The 27,391-nt window shown below is 40.1% G+C and overlaps 1 protein-coding gene across 1 annotated transcript; it reads left to right on the forward strand.

Moving 5' to 3' along the window:
• Nucleotides 1-6: 6 nt before the first annotated feature.
• On the forward strand, nucleotides 7-27,391 carry mpped2a (metallophosphoesterase domain containing 2a). The gene is made up of 5 exons (XM_008336975.3): nucleotides 7-165; nucleotides 4,492-4,717; nucleotides 24,242-24,357; nucleotides 25,102-25,215; nucleotides 25,709-27,391. Exons 1-5 carry the CDS (start codon nucleotides 78-80, stop codon nucleotides 25,825-25,827), a joined length of 663 nt encoding a protein of 220 aa, XP_008335197.1. The 5' UTR covers nucleotides 7-77; the 3' UTR covers nucleotides 25,828-27,391.

Below are 27,391 nucleotides of genomic sequence, written 5' to 3' on the forward strand. Positions count from 1 at the left end.
ATGATACTCCTAAGCCAGCAGGACACACCAGGTTTGTGTGTGTTTCTGATACACACTCCCGTACAGATGGCATCCAGATGCCTTACGGCGATGTTCTGCTCCACACGGGCGACTTCACTGAGCTGGGCCTGCCTTCTGAGGTTAAGAAGTTCAACGACTGGCTAGGTACTAAGCAGCTTAACATATACATTAATCTGCACACCACTGCACACACGCATCATCTAAACACTCACACGCTGCTGACACACGCAACCTGTAACAGACAGGGGGAAGGGCCTGAGGCACAAGACACCTCGCCTGTATATCCAGTAACTTACTCTTACACTTTTTACAGCCCGTAAACTGGACCACACAATGAACATCCNCTTAAGTGTCCAGTTTAACCTCTCTGACCTAACACCCTGGCTCAGTTAACCTTTGACCTCTCCTTCTGGCCCCATGCTGTGCACAAGTGTGACCGTGTTTTGTTTCCTCTCTAAAGCTCAGAGAAGCTCAACTCTTTTTGTTCTCCCCTTAATGCAGCCCACATTTGACTCATTAAAAAAATAAACAGACTGTCCATAAGCAAATTCATAAATCAAGAGTTCCACCTGCCCCCACCACCTAACCCCTAAAAAACTGTCCTGCATTCAGTCATTTCATTAGTCCCAGTTTAAATGACCGTATTTGTCTTTGCCCACTGTGTCTCAAGAATTCCCGTCTAATATAAAATACATCAAAAAGGTGTTTTAGTTTATATGATTAACAGTAAAGAGCAAAATTAATATTTACATTTTTTGATTTATCTCTGCTATCTAGCTGAAACTGGAGATTAAGAATGTTGATTTAAAACTCAGATGTTTTAGGACAACAAAAAATTCAGATGTTTTGCTGTTCCACAAAATGTCTGAAGTCTCCAGAATCAGCTTTTCAGTGTTCAGTTCTTTCTGATTACTTTAATGAGGAAGATGTTTAATTATACATTTTAAGTGTGAGAATGTGATGTAAGCCAAAATTTAGGAATGATTTCTTTAATTCTCATAAGATTGAAAAACATAGAGAGGTAGGAAGCAATAAACTGTGGAACTCGCTTTTAAAAAAAGCAAGTGCTCTTGTATAAGGAAAAGTATGGCTTGACTTATCTGTTGATTACATGCAGATTCATACAGCCTACTCATGATGAAGAACAGCACTAAAATGTTCTATGTCCGTATCTACTAACATTAAGATGTTGGTCTTTGAAGTTTTCAGCGAAAATATTGTCCTCAGACTAAACAGTGGACAAACATTATTTAAATCATAGATTAATTTAAATCAAGAGATTGCAACAAAATAAACCTTTATTTCAACAATAGTAGATTATTATTAAATAAAAAACTAAGTAACAAGCAATTACAAAGTTTGAATAAACTGATTTTATTTAGTTTTGGACATTTTTTTGTCAAAGTGGACTAATTGCTAATTACACACCATGGCCTCTTTGACAAATTTGACAAATTTGTCAAATTTGTCCAAAAACATAATATTAACTGTTTTTATTAAAGAAAAAGCTTCAGTCAGACTGAATGACAATAAAAAACTATTAATTGAGTTTAATTATATTTTCTTGAGAATTAATTTGAAGAAGTTGAAGACACTGACATTTTCATTCAGTTTAATTCAGAGTCACCTCTCTGCTTTTGAGTTTAAAATTTTATTTAACTCCAGAAAGAATTTATATGTAAAGTTTTGTCCAATTTGAATATAATTTTTTTTGTTGTAATTTTATGGGTTTTTTTGTTTTCCTAAATCTCTTACACAAAACATCTAGATACTGCTGAGAGAGAATGGGTGAATGTTCTGTTCTGACCTCGTCTTCTTCATTTAATTTTAGTGGGGAAAGATTCATTTAGGTTCATCACGTGGTGTGACCAAATACCGTGACTTTAAAAGCAATAAAAACTCCACAGAGACTGATGGACTGATGGACTGATATCAAAGAGTTTATGGAAATTTTGTTTTTGCCACCTTTTCCCAGCCAGCCAGTGGAGAGGATGATTCACTTTGAGTTTGTGTGTGTGTGCGTTTGTGTGTGTGTGTGTTATATTAGGTCGTGCATGTGTGTAAATGGATGCTTGATCCAGTTAGAGTGCAGTGGCACTGAGAGACGGGGCTTTTATATAAGGTTATCCTGGAATTTATGATCCTGAGATGCGACAAGAGCTAATTTAGAGCAGCAGGAATGAAATCTATACACCGGCACACACACTTCTTTCATTTTTAACGTTACAGAGTACACACACAGTCACACACTCGCATACTGAGGCACACACACACACTCGTGATGGATATTCCATTTTATGCCACTGCCACTGGAACACAACGTCTTCGTATGTTTCTTAACCTCTGTCAGCTACAACAGATCAAATCAGTTACATTTGGCAAATATGTTTTTAGAGCATTTTGCAAATTGTGAAGGCCTTTTTTTAAATCAAGTTTCATCAATCAAAGGTTTCAGAAAACTTTTTTTTTTCTTCATCTTTTTTCATTTCTTTTTTCATTTCTTCTTTTTTCATTTTTATTTCTTTTTAAAATCAAACACATTTAAGATCAAAGTGATTTTTTTAATTAAAACTGTATACTTCATGAATAAAGAATTTATTGGATGATCACTACGGATTCAAAGAGCTGTTAAATTATGTATGTTGTCTTGCAGAGTAGTTTTTAGTGGCTGCAATAAATACGTTCTATAAAGGTCATAAATAAGAATCACGATCAAAGATATCTAGTGTAGAAGTTGGTTTGTTTGTACAAGGTACATGGTTATGGATCTGTGAATATCTGTAAATATTGGATCTGAAAATATCAGAAAAACATCTTTAGCATTCACCCTCTCATTAGCTATTTTCTCGTGTGCTTATCTGTACAGCAAGTGCAGAGTGTAAAGAATGAAAGAAAAAAAATGGAGCCAAACTAAATTTTTTAGACTCAGAAGGCAAAAGGAAGATAGAGACAGAGAAAGAGAGAGAGAGAAAATGGAAGGATGAAGGCCAGACTCTTTGAGTGAGTGCTCAATCGTCTGGAATAAAGAGGCCAGACTCTTTGGGTGAGTGCTCAATCGTCTGGAATAAAGTACTATGTCTGGTACCTGATGCTGAAGATGAACCAAGGAGAGGCAAAAGGGCACAGAAGAAGTTGAAAGATGAGGGGATGGGAGTCGTAATAGATGTTCTTCTCTTTTTAGTTCAGGTTCATGCTTCTTCCACCCACCCACCCGGCGTCTGCAGAGATGGACGATGGTCCAATGGGGTCAAGCAGAGCTGTCAGCCCCAGTTGTGCCCTCCATGACTGTCTGAATAGAGGGCATTTTTATCCACTTACATGAGTCCTCTTTCAGCCCTGCTCTGTGCTCAGGGTTAGGTATATTGTGGCCCTTTAAAGGGGGGTTGTGTGCTCCCTTTACAAGATGAGACAACCTGCTGTTTCTGCAGAAAAAGGCTGACCAGGTGAAAAGTACAACTCTCCTGTGGTTTCTGAGATATTGCTCCTGTCCTAGAGGAGAGCAGAACTGCTTTGACAAATTGTGCGGTGTGTTTTCCTAATGGTGTCAGCAACTCATTAAAACTGAATTTAGAAACCAAACTGTTGACTAAATAGTAATACAAAACATCAGCATTCAGCTTGAAGCCACAGTTTTTACCTAACATCAGCTACTCAGTAGCAGTAGCCATTTCTTCATTGTCATCATTCATTCCTCATTATTATTACTTCCCTTTTAATTATAAACCCTTTATTTTAAGACAAGGACTTTGTCTTTCAGAAATCTTTCAGTTGTGTTTGAGGTAAATATTTAACATTGTGATAAAAGATGAATATTTGAATGGGTCTTCAATCTTTCCTGGAGCCCAAAGATCGCCCCAGTTCCCTAAATATATTTTAGAAAGGAGGGGTGAGCAGAGTAGCCCTTGGTTTGTTGCACAAGATTTCAAATTCTCCAGTCATAGCTCAGTAGAGAGAGGACCAGGTTTGCAGCATCTGAATGCTGCTGACACATTTGCACTTTACACGTTTGCACTCAGTTGCCTTTAGCTTTTAAGTAAAATAAACTAAGGCCTTGACATTTGTTGATTTATTTGACACAGCTTTTATATACCCCTGGTTTAATTAGTAACAGTGGTCATGTGTATGGTTTATAACAACATGTCATATAATCGTTACCAGGATGTTGTTGTGTTTGTGAGGGCAGGAAGAAATAGACATGTACAACATCAAGTCTTCCTTCTTACAGATACAACAGTTGCGATTGGTTAAAAAAAACCTCTATCGGTGCTGTTTTGGCCAGCGTTTTAATTTCTAAACTAACGATCTCATTTTGGTGCAAACCTTTTGTACGGCAAAAGTGTTCTCTTTGTTATTCCGTTATTTGTGTTCTGTTGGGTAGTGAGTGCACCATCACCTAAGGCAATGAAAAAGAGTCTTTTTGAATTCAGAACCTGACCTCACTCACCGTCTGCGGTCTCTCCTCTCTCCTAGGAGGCCTTCCCTATGAATTCAAAGTGGTGATCGCTGGGAACCATGAGCTGACCTTTGATAAGGACTTTATGGCTGAGCTGGTCAAGCAGGATTACTACCGATTCCCCTCAGTCTCCAAACTCAAGCCAGAGGACTTTGACAATGTCCAGTCGCTCCTCACAAACTGTGTGTACCTGCAGGATTCAGATGTAACTATAAAAGGATTCCGGATATACGGAACACCATGGTAAGAACCCCAACCCTTGCCCTGTTTTCTTTTATCCAACAGCCATAGTTGCTCCTGACTTTGTAGCTTTCACTGCCAGTAGGAGTTGTTTCTTTTTGTTGAGGCAAAGGTGTGTCTTCCCCCTGGGTCAGCCTCTGGCTGTTTTCCAGCTCTGCTCCCTGCAGTAACTCTGTTCTCTGCCTGCAGCTCTCAGGCTGGGGCCTCTCTTACATGCAGGGTGCTATTCCCGGCTCGCACATTTCTTTATGAGCTCAAGACCTTCGCCTGCTCCCTGGGCTTACATTACACCTGTGTTTTGACACAAGGTTAAGTGATACGCTTGGTACCGTGACACTGTCAGAAGACTCTGTTGTGTGGAAACCAGGGGGGTGCGAAGGGGTATGTTTGGACAATGAACAGCATGTATTCAACAGAGAGGCAGGTGGAAGCATTGTTAGAGTGGGTAGTGTTTGTGCAGAGAAAATAGTAAAAACCATGACAGGAGGGAGCTCAACTGACGTGGCTGCTGGACACATCATCAGAATATTATGCAGTTTTGTTCATGTATACTACATGGATGGCCTGTTTGGGTCATTTAGGTTTTTAACAGTGAAGTAGTAGCTTGTATTCTCTAGCATTAGTTTAAAGATTTCTGCAAAGACTATGCTGGCTGTGCATCTGTACATATTGTTACATTTTAACATTTCACCATTTCGCTTCGGTCAAGCCAATGAACATCAAACATTAAACAAACAGGGCAGTTGTTATTGCTCCTATACTACACTTCCTGCGGAGCTTCCAGACTGTTGTGTTTTTTGAGTCACTCAAATCACACAGAGAGAAACGTATTCAAAAAGTGGACCACAGACTCACAAACGTGCACGTGAGGACCTCTAGTACAGTCTTATAGTCCTAGTCTTATAAGAGGTACAGTCACAGTGGGACCTCGGGCAATACATTTCAATTAATATATGTTTTAAATCCAGCCAGGTTTGGATTTTTTTCTTACATATTTGACTTTAAATACTATATCTCACTGTGTGTGCAATAAGAAAGACGATGAGAGAGTTGAGGATCAAGGTGAGTTGTGCCTCGTTTTAGGGCTTTTCCTGTTATGTTTGTTAAATCAGAACCAAACAAATAAACAGTACTCCCTGGAATCTTCTTATTGCAGTAGCTGAGATTGCGGTGTGAAATACGTATTGGAGATGTTTTTGTTGTATATGACGATCTAGGAGAAAAATATTACCTGGGATTTTTAGACTAGGACTCTCAGACCTGCACTACTATAAAATATAGTATATAGTAGATATTGAATCTTCCTCTCAGCCTTTAGGACATTTATCTTTTAAAAACATGTCTGCAGAAGAATTTGTACAACTTTGCAGTCATCCTACAGACCCAACAGTCTTTGAGTCTGAACTCATGCGCTCCACTTCAGTTGTGCATTTTGTTGGAGGACAGAGAGACACCAGAACCTCTTTATGTCCAGCTCCGACTCCCTCCACTGTGTTTGCTCTCTGTTCAGTGGTTCTCACACGTCTGCTGCATGACTAAAATAACTATTTAGGTCACATCTTCATCCTTTTGCAGCTATAATTAGCATGTTTGCAGCCTGGCGTCAGATGTGGTGAGGACAGTGACAAGAAGGGAGAGGAGGAGGAGTCGAGGTCTAGCTCCCAGAAATACTCAGACATCACAGAAGCAGGAAGAGGAGATTACGCTCTGTTTTCCTCCATCCTTCCTCTATTCCATTTCTCCCTGTGAAAAAGGAAGGATGCTGCCCCCCTCCCTCCCTGGTGACTGTTTAGTGTAAGGACTGGTAAGTGTCTGTTGTGACAGCTGGGGGTCTCCAGGGGCAGGGTGGACAGCTTGCTCACACCCCTCCTCCCCCACTGTCCTTCCACCTCCCGTCGGCCTCCTCACCTCCTTCGTACCCATATGCCACCCTGAGGTCTAGTGTGTTTGACCAGTGTGAGGTCTCACTTAGCCCCTCAGTGACCCCTCACTTCATCAACAGCTTACCAGCTCGTGGCCTGGGTGGCCGAGCACTGGTCTGCTACTGCCGCAGCTGCTGCTGCAGCATCATTAAGGAAATGTGTTGTGTAACTAGTGTCTGATTGTCATGTGTATCCAGCGTCTTCAGTTCTGCTGCTGCTCCACAGCATCAATGAAATGTTCAGGGCTTTGAGCAGGAGGACAGTTCTATGATTGTCACCATTTTGTCCTGCTGGAGAAGAGCTCTTTAAAATTTGGGTGTTATTTCTTTCTTCGTCTATTTCTAAAAAAAAGCATATTTATATTTATATATATTTCAACATCTTACTATTAGATTTGAAACGGAGAGCTATTGTGTTTGTAATCGGTTATACGTTCATGATGCTTTTATCTAAATATTCATACAAAGTCCATGAATGACTAGATTAAAGAGCTAGATTTGACAAACTAAAACATTTCTTTATTCTTAAGTCTTGTGTCTAAATCCCACACGCCACAAAACAACAAACAATTAATACATGAGAACACAATGTACTGTGATTCAGTGGCAGTGAACGAGGTGAGTCTTTCAATCAGTTAAGTTGCTGCTAAATGACTGTTTTTAAAAGCTCTAAAATGACATTTTCTTGATACTTTTAATGTTGGTGATAAAGTTAATATCTGTCTTTGATTAGCTCCCCCAGTTTTTATGGTATGAGCTCATGTGTTTTGTGTGAAACTCTGTCCTGACCCAGTTCATCCCTACTCACAGTGAGAGCAGCGTAGCATGAAAGACACACAACACACACTCTTTAATGACAGATGCTTAACAGACCGAATACCTAAACCTTCCCTCCTCATCCTCCTCTGCACAAAGATACACACACAGATGTACAATAAGCAGGCTGCTGCTCCCTGTCAATCAGACCTCACTTTGTGAGATTGGAGAACTCTAGAAACCAAAAATATCGGAATGTTTTCAACAGCTGGACTGTGCAGAGGGCTAGTTTTCATTTACCTAGTCAAATTTGAACTTTGCACTCATTTTAACATTTAATCACAATCTTTTCTTTGACATGGCTGTTTACAGTTTTACAGTCTTTGAGATCAAAATTGATGTTTTGTCCATGTGCAAAATAAAAATTGAAAAAAAAATACCTGCATCTAAATAGTATTAAATGACTGCTGTACAGATAGACACCTCAATTTCAGAGGTTTTACAAATGGACTTGACTCTTTGGTTTTTAAATACAAAGTGACATTAATTTCATAAAAGCCTGATATGTAATAGATATTACATGCTTATAACGTATGATAAACACATACCCCTTTCCAGGACTTATCCTTGTAGGGTTTTGAGTGTTTTATATTTGGCAGTTTTTTATTTATAAAAGCATCAATTTGTACAGAAATAGATATTTTCAACCAAAATTACAGTTTACACAGTTACTTCTGATTAATCAATATTTCTAAAAATTACCAAAAATATAATTTTTGATCCAACGGAAAAACATATAACAGCTTTATTAATTAATTATTTTTTAAAAATCCAAAAAAAATCAGCTATAAAATGTTATTAAAAATGTTGTTCTGTGGTTTTATTTATTGATCTCTATTTATTGATCTCTATCTTTCTTTCACTTACTCTCACTCACTCACTTTCTCTTTAAGGATTTAAGGATTTACCCGTGTTGTGATTTTACTCAAAAGATTTAGATCTTTAGATGACCCACTGCTGCTCTCTCTCTCTCTCTTGCCAATCTCATTGAGATACATTTGGTTGTTTTAACCATTTATCCTTACTTAGGCAACATTCTCTTCTTTCTTCTCTTAATAAATGTTGCTGGATTTATTCACTGAGAATCCAGTTGTGCGCTCACCTGCGTGTGTGTTTCTGGAGGCTGCAGAATGAAATCAAACCGACCTCATTTGACTCTCTGAATCCCACTGCTGTGGCAACCTGGAGGGGCAAATGCAGATTTGTCATTTGCAGAGTTTAGTATTATTCATGTATTCCTCTTTTTTTAATACTCTAAAGGTCAGCAGTGTGTGTGTGCTGAGTGCGAGTGTGTGTGTGTGTGCTTGCCACTGTTGAGTCTTTGTTTTGTATGGCTGCTGGTCCAGCTGCCCTTATTTTTAATTATTAGGCTTAGTTATATTCAAACTATACTATAACAATTTACATTTAAATCTATAATTGTTGTGCAGCACTATATTCTAGTGCAGAAGGGAATTTCTGTGAAGGTTTCATTTCTGTTTTCATATAGATTCCAGTCATTTTTGCCTATGACCACAAATCTAACCCAAAAGTTAAAAGTTTGTATTGGCTTCAAAACATTTAAATCTGAATGTGAATTTGAAAATTCAAATTCCTCAGTTCTTGTAGTGATGAGAGCAAACCCTTTTCCTGTATAAAGAATGTAGTTGTTTCTTTTTTAAGTGAGCAGAGGGATGTACACTTTTGTCTTTTAATAGGGAATTTTTTTAAATTAAAATAAAATCAAATATCCAGCTCAGAAATATTAATAAAATAACAGTAAGGAATTTTTATCTGTCCGCTGCAATGAGTTCTGGCACTTCTGTCGACTGCTTTTATCTTAATCACCCCGAAGTCACCTCTTTGCCGGCGCCAGCCTCTGTCGGTTTATGTTGGCTGTCTGCCCACCACACCAAGCACACACACTTTATAGTACCACACACACACTGACAGAGCAGCGCACACTACTTTCTCTGTCAGACCGTGAGCACAGAAGCTTTACCTCAGACGAGGCAGCAGACCCTGACAAATGTCCGTCACTATAAAGTCAAGGGCTCCATGTTCATCCTGACCTCATTTCCTGCAGAGAGAGAGAGAGAGAGAGAGAGCCTGTAAAATGTCACATCATGATTCAAATCCCTGAACTGGATGTAATTTTCTGTTCTGTCTTCTTTTGGGCTTTACAGACTGTGAACATTTATATTACAGTCTTAGTAGTTTACAATCAGATTATCTTCTTCATGCACCTTCGTGCCAAAGGAAAACTGAATTACTCTGGACCAATGTCCGTAATCTTCACAATAAAGCCATCTTTAAATGTTTGAAACCAGACAGCAGCATTGATATTAATTACAGTAATATATCATAATTAATGAGAAGATGATTTATTGAAGTTAAAATGTGGCACAGTGAGGCACTAGACTGTGAAATGGAATCCCCACTGAATCTGTTTTATACTATTTGAATGGTGGAGGGGAAATCTGTGCTACTGTACTGTGTACTGAAACTAGGACTGTCCATATGCACCGCTGTTGTTGGTCATCTCATACAGATTGAGTACGAATATCAGGGGTTTAGAACAGGGGGGTTGAACTCATTTTCACCAGGGGCCACATCTGCAATATATCAGTGTATAGATGTAAAAACTCCAGAAAACTTAATTTATCAGGTTAAAAAACTCACATTCAAATCAAACTTTAAACTGTTCAAGTAGAAAAAAACGAAAATCAGACAACAAACACAGATGTCCCACTTCAGAACTATGGGTGTAGTTGATTAGGTGATGCTGTTTGTCTTCTCTGAACACAGAGTAGATCTCCTGGTCAATATGAGGCAATTAGTTGATGTTTGTTAAGCTCTCACAGGCAACACAAAATAAGTTGGCGGGCCACATTCAGCACATGGGCTTTGAGTTTGAGTTTAGTCTTTGCCTTCTGCCTTGCCTCTGAATTAAAGCAGACATTAGTGTTAGTTTGTTTGTTTGTTTCAAGACATGTCAAACATGTAAAAATCTACAGAAACCTGATATTAGTGAGCTATAGATGCTGATGTGTATGCACAATGATGAACGGTTTATTTTATTGTACTTATTCAACAAACAGCATACAAGATACTAGTGCATAACTGCGGAGATGATCCCAAATGAACGTCCTTACAGGTGGCTAATGGCTTCAAAAGTCAAGGGCATAACCTAACATTATTCTAAATGTATAGATATATATTTAAGTGTCCTACAGTGCACATGTGGGCACTGCTGCAGCTGCAGGTGGTTCTCAGACCACAGATGCTGAGATATCAGACAGTGTGGTGCCTCCTGCAGCTGAAGATAAGGACACAAGGAACAGGAAAGAAGGAGGCTGCTGGTGTTAGCGGTGGCGACTCTTTACTCTTTGTTGCCGTTCAGGTCAGGAGCTGTAGCGTGCCAGTATTTGGGTAAAGTGTTCTAACTGCCAGAAAGGGCAAATAAGAGGGTTAGGAGATGGATTTGTCATCGCACCCTTACTTTCTGCAGCCTTATGGCTTACAGCCTTCGCTGCAAATTGATTTGCAGACACATTCACACACACGCACCTGAGTCTGGAGAAAAAAAAGAAACGGAGATGTGTCTCACGTCTCCCTAACTCCTCCTGGTGTTGCCACACTCGTAGCCCCAAATAAGTGAGAAGAAAGGGGATGGGTTCTCATCTTTAATAAAGCTTCAGTCTGTGACCTTGTGTATATCTCGCCGGCCATGGAGACTTACAGTAGGTCTTCTGCAACATGATCAGCAGCTTCATCAAACTTGAAAAGGGCTGACACAGCTGAAACCCTGCCATAAAACAAGTAAGCAGCCCAAGAGGGAAATGAGCTGTTAAAGTTTCTCACTTTATTAGTTTGTTGCCGGACAGTGTTGGCAAAAATCACAATTTATCACATTTTGGCTTTTAAACTTACTGCAATCAAGACATATTTAAAACACATTTTCTTGACATTTCTGACACTGGTAATGAAAATAGCACCTTTGTTTACTTATCTTTATGACTGACATGTATTGCTATTGTTATAATACTAAGGAGAAATTTGGCTTTATCAAGAAAAAATCACAGTCCTTGCTTGTGTACACTACTTTTATAGCACTGGATCATCATGTGAAATTCTCTGCAGATATCTGCTGTGTACAGTGTTTTTCCTTTTGCTTAGAATTTACATTAATTTAAAAAAAATAGAAGTTATTGATTGAACATTTTCTGTCAAGGTGACACGTGGGTAGACATTGTGAAACTATTTAGAGGGACAGATGTGTTACAGCTGGTATTGTGCTGTTGCTGTGTCGTTGTGCTGCTCCAGCAGGCTGTTCAAACTGATCTGAGGTCACATCAGTGTTTGTAACCAGTGATGGGACAGACTGTGCAGGCAGTGCACAGCCAGCATCCAGCTGGAATGTCAATGTTAAGCGTGCGTGCGTGTGTGAACGTGTGTGTGTGCATGTGTGTCTGTGGCATTGTCAGAAACAAAGTGTCTGTTTGACCGTTTCTGAAACAACACTTTAGAATTTATTTTTTTACACCGTTTCATTTTGACCAAAAGAAAATAGAATTTTTAATTGACTATATTCATTGTCTTGTCTGAACATTCTGACATAAAATGTTCACAAGAAAATAAAAACTGCACCTCCTTTTTCTGTCTCCTGATGCCCCTGCATCACATTTGTAGAAGCTGTAGATATATTTTACTCTTGTAAAAAAGAGATCCCTGAATTTTTTTTTCCTGTCTTGTCCTCTCCTTCAGTTTGGAGGGTGATGGAAGCAGAATTGGATGGTGTCATTTGACAACAGCAGTTCTTCATGCTCCAAAAACCATGCAGCTCAAAATAAATCCTAAAAACCCTGTAGATGAACTTCCACTGACAGCACTGCCGACTTGCCCTTCTCTTCAAGGGGCTGCTTCTGTCCTCCAGGGCTGACGTGTTGTGACAGGAGACACATGAGTCTCTGGGACTTTTGTTTACAAGCTGTGGTTCACTTGTGCTTGACCAAGTACATCAAGTGGCTCCGTTCTGGTACCCTTTATTCCTTTTACATGTCACCCAACCACCAGAATCAGTGACAATCACTTTTCTTTATTTGTCTTTCATTTAGGAATAAAATCCAAGGTCTAGTTATAAATGGTCAACAGAGTTCTTTTGAAATACATGTTTACCTCTTCAGCAACAGTATTGTTTTCTCACTATTGTTGGCTGATGTTTCATCAGTGAAAGTCTTGTATCTTTCAGTATTGTTCCCATTTGTTCGTTACCTTCACTGGTAAAATATATCTTCACAACGTTGTCCTTTGTTTTTTCTGTAGCTCATCGATCTCGGTTCATCTACGTGCACAAATAGGACTTTTTTTCCTAAAGAGAACAAAAAGAGACTAAGACACAAATACAAGTCATAGGAGGAAGTGGGTGTAGAAACTGTAGGGTGGAGCTGGGTTGATTTACTAAGGCCATCGTTCCAGCTTCTGTCGCACTGGTTGATACTTTCTCTTATCAGTGTTTGTGTGGTGACCTTTGACTCCACAGCCAACTGTGTGGCTATGTGGCATTGTCGGTTGTAATTACAGGGTAATACAGCTCAAGACTTTGAAGATTACCAACATTATATATTTATGTTGAAATATTTCTCCAAACACCAGATTAAGGTCTTGCTTCTTTTCTATGTGCATTGGCCAAATATGTGCATGTGAACGGGTAGGCAGGAATAAAGCACAAGTGGTGCAGTCTTCTTAATTAAAAAGACCAAAAAAAAACGAAAGTGGTGCAGTCTTCTTAATTAAAATGACCAAAAAAAAAAACATTGTTGTCAAGCGAAGATGAAATGTGACAGAAGGGGAATGAGTCAGGAATGAAAAAAAAAAGCCACTGTTAAGAATACAACAGGGGATAAAAGACAGTGAGCGAGTGTTACAGACCCCTGGCCAGCTTGCTGCTGTAATGAACATTAGGGCTGCGGCATAAATTTAATGACCTGTGAAACAAACAGTGTGGCTGAGACCAGTGCCTGTGAATGCTAAGTGGCTCTATTATTAATACCAGCTCAGAGATGCCACTGTGTAAACACACTCTAAGTCTTTTTTCCCTTACGAGGGCCGTTAAACACACACAGGCCGTGTGATGGTGGTGCACCAAGTTGTTGCAATGTTCTGAAATGGGGTCATGTCTTTCTCTGTACCTTCAGAATTAATGGCACGTCGCTTGTTAACAGTGTACCTGCACTAACTAAGGGATTATGAATAGCATTGCAGCTAATGGCTGTGCGGGTTGGTAACCCTGATAATGAATAACCTAGTCAGGAGGGAGGTGAGCAGGTGCTAATAGATAGGTCCTATTCTGCAAACAGTTTACCAGGTAAGAGAGTGGAAATGAATGGTAGAGTTCTTCTTTTGTTGCTGGGTGGCGTGCTGTCGATCTGTGAACAAATGTGCCTGAATCTGAGGTGAAATTCTGTTGGCAGCTGGTTCAAGAATAGATGTATTTACACAATAACTTTAGGGGAATCAAATTAGAAAGAAGGGGCCACGTGGTCAGGGGTGGTTAGTTTTCCAGTTGGAGCATCTTCGGTAGCTGATGTTTTGTTTTAAATCTGTGTTGGCGTGTTATTGCTGGTTTGGATTTACTTTGGCTTTTTACCAATTAATGAATATATATAATAAAGGGTTGTTTGTCTTCATATGTAGCCCTGTAATGGAAATATTACAAGATGTTCTCTGATGTGCCCCAAGAAAACTCTGAATCCTCCTGTCACTCTACAAATAATTAGAAGTTGATTAATACATTAAATAATTGTAATGATTTAGAAAAGAAATATATACATTGTCAATAAATTAGACTGTTAGATGGGCACTGAAGAATGTTGGCACTTCTGCTGTACTCACATAGATGTGTTATGATTAATGGTTCTTTTCTCTACATCAAACCCTTATCTAATTAGAAGAAACCAACTCAAATGCATGTTTTGGTATTTAGTCTGTTGTTGTCGGTGCCTTGAGTCTCGCTGTGGGTGATGCAGGTGTAATCAAATGGTCCAGGACAGCAGAGTTCACAGGGGAGCTGTGGAGAGCCCAGAGCCAGCCAGATGTCTTTAACATAGAAGAAAGATACATGACATGAGAAGTCAGCTGCAGGCTACAAAATGCAATCACAAGTCCCTGGAAAGGTGCCAGAAATGCTTCAGAAATCAGCAGTAGAGAAGAGTCGGGCTGTCAGCGCACAATCCCGTTGCTCTTGTCCTAAACATGGCCATGGGCTGGTTGCACAAGAGGAAGATACTGAACCTTTGGGTTGCTCTTTCAGTAGGCAGGCAGCCACGAGGTTCTGTCATTATCAGTGCTGTGGTCATGGTTACAACGAGAGCATGTGTACATCTCTGACATCTCTGAATCTGCCCATCTGTGTGCTTTTCTACTGTCTGTGTGCCCTGATCTATGTGTATACACTGGCAGATCCTGAGCCCAACACGACTCCATCTTGTTTTCAGTCCCATGCTGTGTCAAATACTATGAGGGGATAAATATTTGAAAAGCGAAGGACAGCCCTGTGTCCCCATCTGCTGCTGACTGTACCATGTTGAGCCTCTTTTTACACAACAGAAACCTGAGTTAAAAGTCGGTTCCTGGGCAGTTGATGTAAAACAGAATAAGACACCAGGTCTGTAAAAAGCATTAACGTGTTGCAGCCTTGGATGTTTTAAATAAAGTGAACAAAAGTGATCCCTGTTATATTTCATTTATATAGTGTAATAGAAAGATTGACATGGAGATAAGTTTAAAATGATAAGAACGCTGTTTAATCACAGGGTCTTTTCAATCCTTTCTTCATTATTATATATTATATTTTTTTTTTTTTTTCAGTCCTCCTTCAGGAACACTTTCCAACACACTCTTCTCTGACATTTCATCTCCCACCACACCATGTGGCCAATGAGGAAGATGTGAATTGTCTGCAGAAAGCCATCAATCATGGCAGTAACGACAGCTCCATAAACAGAAGGGCAGCTTACCTACTGGTTTCTGCTGAGCAGCGATAGCATTCACATCATGCTGCAGCACTTCCTTTACTTCCTGTTACCTCTGCTCAGTTTCAGAGGCAAGGACAGGACTGCACTTATCTCCATTTGTTAAATTCAGATGCATCTTAGCAATTGGAGAAAAGGTAATGTCATGAGGGGTCAAATGCATCTGTGCACAGGAGACAGTCAAGGACTCATTTTGGACGTGTGGGTATATGATGTAACGACCAGCTTTTCGCCATCAGTTTATTTTTGAATATATCTTTATCCTTGTACTGTAAGAGCTAATGCACGCAAGAGAATGTTGGTGGTTGGAGTCAAAATATTGCAGATAATCATATAGCATGTTTGTAATAAAGTGAGTTGTAGGATATATACAGAATATATGCAATTTAAATGGTTTTTAATTCTAAATCTGTCATATGTATATGTTTAGTTTTTTTATGTTGGGCGGTATTGTCCAATATATAGCTTGCAAATATCTTCATGCGATTAATATATTGATATTTTTCTAACAAATTAGAAAATAGAAATCAAAACATTACCAAAAAATGACCCAGGGTATCATTTTGTGTAAAAGAAAAAAAATTAAATGCCAAAGAATCATTAATTAAAAGCGCTCTTTCTTTGTTTAAATGTCTAGCAATTTATGAATATAATTATTCTATTCTATTATGCCTACTAAACATGAGTTCTACACAGTTTTTATTTGAGACCAGGAGGCGGTGATGCTTTAGTACTTCAGTACTTCAACTCACACTACTGCACTTTGACACACTAGCACAAGTTGTTAGAACTTTTGTTTGAACTGGGTTTTGGCATTCTCTACAGAAAACCTATTTTGCTGCTCATCTGTTGTTACAGCATATATTTTACCTCAACTTTTGTGCATTTAAATTTTGCTGAAAGAATTGCCACTTGGGGCTTTTGTCTATCAGTTGCACCTGAGGGTTCAACATTATTGACCATAGGGGTCAAGATTTTACCCCTTGTTTGAGAGTAACAAGATGTAAAGAGTGGTAGTAAAAATGAGTAATGTGACCATGCCTAACAATACAGGTTTGTATGCCTTCCTGTGACCATTGTTGGCAGTGTCTTTAAGAACTTTACTAACATCCACTCATTGTAAGGTCGAAACAATAACCACCAACATTGTGCCATGAATCTGCACCGTCTCGACCCCTCGGCCCTTCCTGTTGCCTTTTTCACCCCCCACCTTGTCCTCCTTCCTTGACCCTTAACCTTAGCATCAAAGACTTGTTGGGCTGTCATGTCAGAACATGGCAGGGTGAACTCCCAGCCTTTTGACCAGGCCCTATGAGAACCTTCTGCTTTCATTCTTAATCATCAAAAGAACAGACATTCCTTGTGTCATTTTACTGCTTCTAGTATGTTTTTACTGATTCTGACAATAAAAATGATTAATCTGGTTATTGACATTAAATCCTCTTTCACCAAAATAATCTGAATTATTAAACTAAAGCACAATTTGAAGACAGGTTGCTGGTAGGATTATGAAAGAACATTCTCAATCACATTTTATGAAGTTGTATAAATTTAATTCAAATATAATATTTTTGGTCATTTTGTGGTGTTTTGTCATCAAGCCTTTGATTTGCCAATCTTATTTTATACTCTGACTGTTGCCTCTCTAAAACTGCAGCCTATTTTGTCTTTGTTATTTTTCCTTCCTTCTTTTTGTATGTACCCCTTTCTCATTTCTGCTCCCTCTGTATGATTGAAGAGCAGACCTTCAGCATTGAGCCCAAATTAGCACAAAGACTGGCAGAGGCCAAAATGCACAATGGTCCTATTTAAGAATTTCCTTTCATCCTTACTCTGTGTTATTTGCCATAAATGAAACTTTGATGATTGTAGTTTTTTCATTTCGATTAACTTGCAGACCTGAAACTGGAGTCTTTGTTCTGGTAGAGGTTCAGCACAGAGGTGCAGCTTTGAAAGAGCCCAGAACATACACCTGTGCAGAGAACATTTATTCTATTTTCAAATCACCTTGTTCCATTTAAAATACATAGAGAATGGGCCGCAGCCATGTTCCTTGAAGCAGAATTGGAAAAATGAAACCTTGCCTGTCAGTTATTGTCACCACTGAAAGCTCGCTATTTCCCAGAGATATTATCCTCCCCCATGTCTCCCTTCACTCCTTTCTTTTTCCACCCTTTGTATTGTTCTCTGGGATCAAGTTCATGGAGGTTGGGGCGAGTAATGGGACCCTTGTCCGTGTATCACCACAGGTTGAATGGATCTCGGCCCCTGCCCCCAACCCCCACACGGGCTCACTGAATAGCTGCTAGATTCCACTCTGCCTATATCTCTGGTCATCTGTTTCCCAGACCAGACCAGCCTTATGACAGAACAATATATCAAAGTGGTTCGATTCCATGCACACTTGTAGACAAACCTGTGTTCCCATAGATTTTTGTTGCTGCTGCCTGAACTCACCTGCTCACAACTGAACATTTTAGGCAAGTAAATGAATAAAGGTGATTTTTTTTTTTTTTTAAGGAGGCAAACCTTCTATCAGATAAGTTACTAATTGAGTACACTAATTGATTGTTTTAATTAACCAAAGCCAAAAAGACAAATTATTTATACGACAGCTGCAATATGTTGTTACGCAGTCTTGAGTGGATGAGAGATTTGATCTTTGCCCCCAAGATTAATATGAGGTGTATTGTTCCCATCATTTCATAGAAGATAGTTGGGAAATTATTAAAAAAATAAACTCCTATATTCAAATGATTGTATTATATTGTATTATTAATTCTATTTTAAAAATACACAAGCCTGTCCTAATAATATGCTTTGAGAATAGTTATTGTTCAGTTATTTTTTTAAACCATTCACAAAAGATATAAAAAAAAAGGAAAACATTTCTTTGTCCCTTCTGCCCATTGCAATAAACAAAGATGCATCTATTGGAATGATGTAAAATAATCTTTTTTTAATATCTATCTAATTTTCTTTATTGTGTTTGAACACTTATTAATGTCTGTAAATTTGGACCAAGTTCTTGTTCTAAAGCAGAAACAGAGGACAGTCATAGTTCCTCTGGAGGACCCGCAAAAAGTCTGTTAGATAACAACAGCTTCTATCCTGTATCTAACTGCAGAGTCAGTCGTCCATCAGCCCTGTGTGCAGTGTGCATACACCGTTTCTGCCCATCAGAGTGCACACAAACACAAAGACCTGTGTGATACTGTGCCGGACGTTGTTGGTTCACAGGGAGCAGCTGTGTTTGCAGTGAAGCATCTGCAGGCTGATACAGTGGTAGTTCTGCATTAGCAGTCTGCAGGTCAAACTGCAGCTGGCTGCATCACAGTGTCGGGACAAACCCAAGGGAGCGTCTCTGTGTGTGTGTGTGTGTGTGTGTGTGCGTGCCAACTTGTCCCTATGGCTGTAGCCTTTCCTAAGTGGGCTAAGTCTTGTGGCTAACCCTTAGTGCCTCCACATTTGGCAGCATGACTGCAGCGAGATTAATCCATTCCACAGTCCATCAGTCACTAGGCACAGGTTATTAGTGCTGGAACAGGCCAACAACACACAAACACACACAAACATGTACACTCTCAATCTCCCAGAATGACGCAAACATACTCAGGCTTTTCACCTTTTTGACTTGGCCTGCTACCTCGTCCCCAAAGTTTGCAGAGGTGGCCTTGGTGTTGAGGGGTCATTTGTCAGAACCCAGCCAGAGTCACCGCTTGGCTCCTTTTAATAAGGCTACCTGGGCCTTGGGATTTTACACACACAGACACAGTGCATGTAGTCTGCTTTGGCACATACTTATACAGCTCAGAGTGTCAGGTGGTATGTCCCACAGGGCTTATAAAAGTCCCATTAACATGGCCTTCCTCATTGGGTCTGACAGGTTGATCAATTAGACCCCTCCCTCTGCTGATCCCAGAGCCACTGACTCAGAGGTCAGACACGATGGATCGCTGGTCCTGCGAACGTTCTCCGTCCCCCAGCCCCCTTTCTTTCCTTTTATCTCGGGGCTGGTGACCACGCAGCTGCTTTTATCGTATTCAGCGCTGAGCTGATATCCCAGGGTGTAGCACCATTGCTCCAGCTCTAAGTTGGAGGATCATGCTTTACACGAAACTCATTCAGATGTTATCTCTGCTCTTAAGACGAGGAGGAGAAAATAGTGTGCTGTGTTTTTCTGTGGGTGTGCATCTCTGTGGTCTGTTTGTGTGCTGTTTATTTGCATAGCCAAAGAAAATTGAGATTATTGAGTCCTTGCAATGTAAGAACCTTCCTGTTCTACCTCATTTAGAACTTTATAAACAGCCTCAGACCATTTTTCAGGATCTAATCTAAACTAAGTCATATTTTCTAAAAACAAAAACAAAATCACGTTCTCCTCAGATGTAGTAAAGAAAGTCTTTCTGTTCTCATTTTTAAAGTCTCCTGGGTTTTGAAACCTGAAATTCAGGTAGTTTGAATTTTAATAATGAATATAATGTTTATCTGAATTGTGGGAGTTCTTTCATCCAGAGGGCTGGAATCCAGACCCAACTGAGAATTGTTTTTTGGCTGCTAAATCTGGTGTGGTGACCCATTAAAAGAAGGAAGCAGCCAGAAGTGGTTACTTGTTGTGGATGGGAGTCTTATTTGTAATTATCATTTTGAAAAAGTAGATTTATTTGGTAGATAGTTCAGACTTGTGGCTTGGCTCAGGACTTTTGACTGTGGCCGTAAGTGTCAAGTAAACAACATGAGGGTTCCTGTGTGAAAAGACAATAGAACAGCAACAGTAGCCCAGATGAATGAGTTTGTACTGTGTGCTCAGTGGTACAGTGTACTGTATGCCTGAATCTGCAGAGCTAATGATGTGAATTAGCTTTTTATAAATGTACACTGATGACACTATTACAAGTAATTAAGATCAAACTAGAAGAGACTATTTAAACTCCCGATAATATAGGTCGACCTCTAGCATAATTAAACAGCCTTCACATGCTAAATAGCTGAATATACTGTACAGCATAACAAGGGCAAAAGAGCTCAAACCAAAACAAAAACAATGTATTGCTCAAAGGTTCGTTCTGGGGGATCAGTGCTTTTTATACTTTTTCTGTTTTTGGCAAAAATGTCTTAGGAGTTGATGACATAGTCAGAGTTGTCCATGAAAGACAAACAACACGTTCTTGTTAATGAGGCAAATGGGAGTTAAAAAGTGGCAGAATGTTAAAAAAGGCAGCATGATTTTTTTCCAGTTTGGCTTAATTTGCCTGTACACAGGTTCTAAATCATACAAGGATTTGGTATTTTTTTAGTTGGTTTAATAATGGTAGAATAATAAACCATTTAGAAGAAATAGATCATTTCACTGGTCTCACTAAAGAGTCATTCTTTCATGTTACTTGCAAAGTTGTCATTTGTGTTATTAATACATCGACCTGTCAGTACTTCACTGTCACATAAAAGCCTTAGCCCTAAACAGCTAATCCACCAGGGTGTAAAGATGGTTAAACTGATCCATTAACTGGAGCATGAGTCATGGTGGAAGTCGTAATGACTAAAAAGAAGCAGTTAGTGTGTGTGGGTGTGTGTGTGTGTGTGTGTTGCTGTGGGTCATCGGGGTCTGTCTGCACAGCCATAGAGAACTGCCCAGGGGAGCACAGAGGTTAAGAACAGTGTAACGTCCACAGAGACACTGCACTGCCATACAAATGATGTCCACCAGTCTAATTGAATATTGACGTTTTGCATTGAAGAGCTGAACGGCGTCGGTCAGGTCCTGCTCAGCTGCAGTCACTGATTTCAACTCTCTTCCACCAAAGATGTACTTTTTCAAGTGTTATTCATTCGGTTCTTTGTGTCATGGTTTTACACTTTGAGTCAAGGGTTGTTTCAGGACATTTTCTTGTCTCTTAGCTTCCTTAATGACGGGAACATTTTCTCCAATCTAGGGTACGAGACTGCACTGCAGACGATGACACCTGCTGTCCGTCTTTGTCTCTATCTTGCCTTTGCATATCTTTCCTCACTGTTTAATGCCTTCCTGGCTCTCTCTTTCTCTCTTTTTCTCTCTCTCTCTCGCCGCCTCTGATCGTCACCTTCTTATTTTTCTGCGTTGGTGTTTTACTTCCCGCTGTGCCTGCCTCCAGACGCTTCTCCTTTGTTGCCGTGGCGACATGCTCCAGATGGCAAGTATTGGGCATAGACTAGGATCGTAGTGTAGCGTAAAGTCTGATCACTGCACAAATGTTCACACACACACAGAGAGAGACATGTTGGTCCAGATACGCTCTGAGAGCAGACTGAGACGTTGGCACTGCATATTCTGTTCAGCACTATTCAAAGGCTGGTCTACCTGCTACCCCTCCCCCACCCAACCCCCAACCCCCAACACACACACACAGTATAATAAAACCTGTGTTACAGCCACACAGGAAACAATCTCTCCTTTATGTGACCGGGAGGTCATTAATCTTGGCGGAGGTTAACAAATGCACTTCCATGGAAGGTATATTTCATAGGCAGGCAGCCGACAATGGGGCCATTGTGGCATCGAGCGGCAGCACCAGCTCTGCATTCAGTCAGGACCTTGTGGTTGGCTCTGGATCCACAGTTCCTGTCAGGGCTTATGTTTCATCTCCCAGATGAATGTGTTATGCGGCAGAAACCATGTGAAACATGGAGCATAATCAGTGGGGCAGCTGTTTATTTTTTTTTTTCACAGCAGGAAACCTTTTTTTTCTATAATTGAAAGGGGATTAATTGCTTTCAGCCATTTTGAAAAGTTTGCCCGTGTTGCTCTCAGTCCGAACACCCGGACCAGTCTAGCTGCCCCTCCCTACTTTCATGAGTTCCTCTGCAGCACCGTCAACGGAGCTTTTGCCATTCGAGAGCTAGCGAGTCATCCTAGTAATCCATTAGGCTTCCATTAGCTCCGATTTGTGTGATTAGTTCTAATTAATCAGTTCGGTCTGTGGCCTCCACCCCCCCGTGCACTCCTCACATTTCATTTCCAACCTCATCTCTCAGCTCTCCACCGGGCGAGAGAATGAGGCCACAACTGAGCGAGCAAATCAAAGAGAGCAGCCTTTAGGATTCCTGCAGTTGTTGCCTTTGTTGCTCAAGACCACACAATGATGAGAAGGCTGGTGCATTTCAGGGATGCAGAATTTAAGGAAAGTGTTAGGAGATTAGTTTTGTTAATTTAAAATGACCCGGAGAGGATTGTGATCTCATGTTTTACACATCTTCAGTCCGCCCTGCCTCTGGTTAGCTGCACTCAGCCCTCCCAGGGAGCAGCAAATATTGATCAGTGCAGGAGCGTTCATACTTCACTGTAACAAAGCCTATTGATGTTTGTGGAGCCCTGATTTCCCCTCGGTCAAATACCATCCCCAGCACCATCACTAAGTAACTGGAAGCCGCTATGACCTCTATGGTGTGTCCCAAAGTGACATGGGTATTTAGAAGAAAAAAAAGAAGGGATTTTTGTGAGTTACTCACTGCATTTTTGTTCTTCCAATCCTTAAAGTAAAATTGCTGGACCTTTTCTGTGGGGGTGTAGCAGTGGGTCAGTTTAGATACTGCATTATTTGGTGATGATAATCTATCTTCTTTTCCTCTGGTGTCAGCCTTCTTCTGCCATTACCACTATTGTGATAAATGAAGGCTCAATTTATCAACTGGCCTCGGCTCGATCCTTTTTCTTCTGTTTCCCTGCCCTCGCCACAAAATGTAACCTCTGCACAGTTTGCTTTTTTTCTTCATCTGTTTTCAATGCCATCTATCCATTCCTCCACCCATCCCTCATTCACGCTCAGGCAGATCGGAGCTCTCTTTGTGTCTGAGGTGGAGAGAGTGTTGTAGACTGTCATCCAGGAGCTGCAGACTCCCCCACACTTGGTGGAGGTTAAAGTCAGCGCTCTTGTCAGTTAATCTTTTTATTAACTGTGTTGCAGAGGGGATATAAGGTGGCACATGTACTGTACTCGTACAGGCCTGAAAAAAGGACAACTTTCTCAGAAACCACCTCCAATAATACGACTGTTTATGGGTCCACAGTCTGAGCAGCGACTCTTAACTCTCAGTGTGCAAGACCAAGCATTTTTGCAAAAATGTATATCTGCAAGTGCACCGTTACAGAGTAATAAATATGGACATAGTCAATATTGAGTCTGCTTGTGCTTCAATTCTTCGACTCTGATTTAAGATAACGGTGCAGAGGAAGTAAGGTGCTCGCCAAGCATTTTTTAATCAAGCAAAATAAAAGTCTCTTTTTAGTTTATTCAATTTCAATGAATCTCCATTTTTTGCCTGTTGTGTCAGTAATGTTTTGAATCAGACAAAAAGAAACAAAATATATAAAGAAACTGTGAAGCAGTGGGGAGAACACATGTGAAGCATGTGCTTTTATTTGCAGGCGACAATTTAAAACTTGTCTGCTGTAATACACTATTCTTATTGTTTAACCCTTTGATTTAATGCATCATTTGTTGAGTGTTTTTCAAATCTTGTATAGATTTCTTGATTCACATCAGTCAAAATTTCAGTTCTGTTTAAACAATGTTACGTCATAATAAGATACTTTTTCTACAGCAGGCTAAAAATTGCATGCAAAAAAAAAACATGAATTGAATAATTTGAAGATATTCTTTAAATCATTTTTGCTGTGTGCCAAAATCTTACTTGAGTCTGGTCTCCAGAGTGATGCTAATGTGCTCTCTTCCTTTCTCTGCCTCATTCTCTCCCCCCTCTCTCTCTCGCTCTTCCTCTCCCCCCTCTCTCCTTCCCCTGCAGGACTCCGTGGTTCAACGGCTGGGGATTCAACCTGCCTCGAGGTCAGTCTCTGCTGGATAAATGGAACCTGATCCCTGAAGGCATCGACATACTGATGACCCACGGACCTCCGCTTGGTGAGTCCAATTAACCAATCACGGCTCTCATCATTGCCATATTTAATGAGGTTGTGCCTCATTCACTGTGTCTAAGAAATGGCCTGTGGGCATGACAGCAAACTGATAGATGTGTCTGTGCATCTGTGTTCAGATTCAACACTACACCCGGAACGTGCTCTGTGATTTAATATTTGTTTGACTCTGTGAAGGAAAAAAAATCATTGTGTTTGGTTTCATTTCATTTTTATAGTAAGAGCTGATGCGGTTTTCCTTGGAGCTGTTTGAGCTGTTTCTTGTTTTTGTTTTTCCTCGCTGCTCTCCATCTGGCTATTATTGAGTTCCCTCCTGCCTACGGAGAATTGGTGCAGTCGCTGCAGCAGCAGCCGCCGCCGTGGCTCTTTGATTGCATGGAAACTCGATTTTGCAGCAGAGTGGCAGAAGCTGCTAATGATTGGAGAGGCAGACAGAGAAAAACAGAGCGATCTAACAGCCAGCTATGGAGAAAAAGAACAAAAATGAAAAACAAACTTGAGGTTTTCTTCTCACACTAACCCCAGACTAGGATTGAAACCATTATGAATGAGCAGAGTTAGACTCCTTCACTTATTCACATGAGCTTATGTGAGATTATCAACCTGTTTATACCCACAATGCTTTTCTGTTTTATTACATACTCCTTTGTTTGGATGGGTCAGGGACAGTGGAGCGCCGTTAAAGAGGAAACAAAGACTCTCATCAAACTCCACGTGTCTCTTGTTGCAGGTTTTAGAGACTGGGTTCCTAAAGAGCTTCAACGAGTCGGCTGTGTGGAGCTGCTCAACACTGTTCAGAAAAGGGTCCGCCCTAAACTTCATGCATTTGGAGGCATCCATGAAGGTACTGAGAACAAGATGTGTTTATATGAAGCAGCACGAGGAGACATCTCCACAGAAACTCTAGCAGAATTTTTAGTTTGAGCCAAAAGAAACCTTCAAATATTTTTATATTTGGTTTAAACTTTGTGTCAATGTTGTCCATTTAAGAAAGTCAAAATTGGCAAAAATAATTGTATTGACCAGTGACACTTACCAAAACATTGGAAATGAGAGTTGGCCATAAATAAGCAAATAAAGTAAATAAATAGGTGAGTCCTTTTATCTAAACATCACATTTTATTTTATTTGTGTGTTTTGCTTGGTTAGAAACTAAAAGTCAAACCTGGACAATAAAATAAATGTTGTGAAATGGACACAGTTTATGCCTCAATGTAGGGATAAGAGAGAAACACACACACACACCTCAGCTGTAAATGCATCACTCTATCACGTCGATGCTGACTTGGTCTCAGTGAGCAGAGCTTGTTGCTGACTCTGGTTTTCTCCGTCTTCAGGCTACGGCATCATGACAGATGGATACACAACGTTCATCAACGCGTCCACCTGCACCGTCAGCTTCCAGCCCACCAACCCCCCCATCGTGTTCGACCTGCCCAACCCCTCCAGCTCCTGAGACCAGATTAGGACTTTTGTGGGCGGGCAATGCCAGGGGGCGGGATCAACTCCAGTTTTTTCTATAAATATGTCAAGTTTTAAAAAAGAAAAAAAATCTTAAGTGTTTCTTTGCAAACTTTGGGTCTTCTCCACACTGTTGTCGACAGTGAGAAGATTTGAAAATGGTGCGTTGTGTTGGGGATCGGGGGGTCAGGGAGGGTGAAAGGAGAATATCGGTGTTTGTGCCAACACTGTAGGATTTCCTCATAGAGTTTATATTTCTGCACACAAATCAGTTCAGTTGCTCCAAATACTGGGTCCTGTTTGCTTTGCTTTTTTTCCCCAGTGTTGTGCAAACCAGAACTAAACCCACCAGCAATTACAACAACAGGACGACAAAACCTCATCCCAGACATAATCTCTATAATCTACATCACCTGAGAGCAGAAGGAGTCGTGGTGATGATTACAACGTTTGATCTCTGCCTCTGCTTTCCTCATGTTATTTGACTTATTTTTTTCTTAAGTTTGAATGTTGAAATTCTTCGGTGACTGCTCTACAAATATAGTGGGAACGGTGTGAAAATAAGCTGTGTTTGACACCGATATTCTTCTTTTCTGGGGGTTTTTTGTGGTTAAACAATCTTGCTCTTGATAAATATTGGTCAGATCTGTAAGATAAAAAATGCTTTGTGAATTTGTACAATTTCTTTATGTTGGGTTTGCATTAGCAGGACAATGGATGCCATGGTTTTATGTTGTATCATCTGATTTCTTTGTTTCTGTCTTATTGGCCGACAGGGACGCTGCCTTAAACTAGCTTTAATGTTCTCAGCTAGCCCCCCCTCCCTCTCTCTCTCTCCCTCTATCTCTCTCTCCCTCTTTCTCTCTCTCTCTCTGCAAGCTCAGAGAAAAGTCTATTTATTACCCATCATCCCTGAAGCAACCCCTGACAGGACGTCCAAAATCGATCAAAATCTCATTCAGTAAATTTAACTTTCTAACGTCCCAACAATGATTTTTGAGCTAATTTGGAAAATGTATGTATAAATTATATATATTATATTATATATTCATGTTGTAAAACATCTGTACTAAAAGTGGTTTAAAAAAAAAAATGCAAAAATTGTGGTGCATTATTTTGCTGAATGCACCTGAATGATTGACGTTTGCCACCAGCGGCTCTCCAGATGTTTCTTAAATGTTTTTGTATCCACTGGTTTTTGGATGAGAGAGGAAAATTTGTCAGAGTCACAATCCAACAGGTGCTGGTTGTTCCCAACAACACGCCTGCCTAAACATTACGTTGTCCTATTAAGTGTAAATTTAATAGTATTTGTGTTTTATTGCTCTTTTCTTTTCTTCTTATTTTGCACTGTGTGTAAATGCAATCTTGCTAGCACAAAAAAAAGTTGCCAATAGTTGTTTCAACTTCTGCCGCTGTAAATGCTCTTCTCGTGCTCTGCTCCTCTCTCGCGCTTTCTCTGATTGTATCCCTCTTCATTGAAATGTTAGTTCTTCTTTCAGTTCATTGTGATATATTTAGCTGCCTTTATATGCAAATAAAATTGCAAGAATTTTTAA

Source organism: Cynoglossus semilaevis, unplaced genomic scaffold (assembly GCF_000523025.1).
Source record: "Cynoglossus semilaevis isolate Cse_v1.0 unplaced genomic scaffold, Cse_v1.0 scaffold1033, whole genome shotgun sequence".
NCBI classification, from domain to species: domain Eukaryota; kingdom Metazoa; phylum Chordata; class Actinopteri; order Pleuronectiformes; family Cynoglossidae; genus Cynoglossus; species Cynoglossus semilaevis.

What these genes read in the sequence shown, in the direction of transcription:
- mpped2a (XM_008336975.3), top strand. Translation starts at nt 78, where the DNA reads ATGCCTTACGGCGATGTTCTGCTCCACACGGGCGACTTCACTGAGCTG. An exon ending in GAAGTTCAACGACTGGCTAG is followed by an intron (nt 166 to 4,491) that starts GTACTAAGCAGC and finishes CCTCTCTCCTAG; the next exon opens with GAGGCCTTCCCTATGAATTC. An exon ending in CGGATATACGGAACACCATG is followed by an intron (nt 4,718 to 24,241) that starts GTAAGAACCCCA and finishes CTTCCCCTGCAG; the next exon opens with GACTCCGTGGTTCAACGGCT.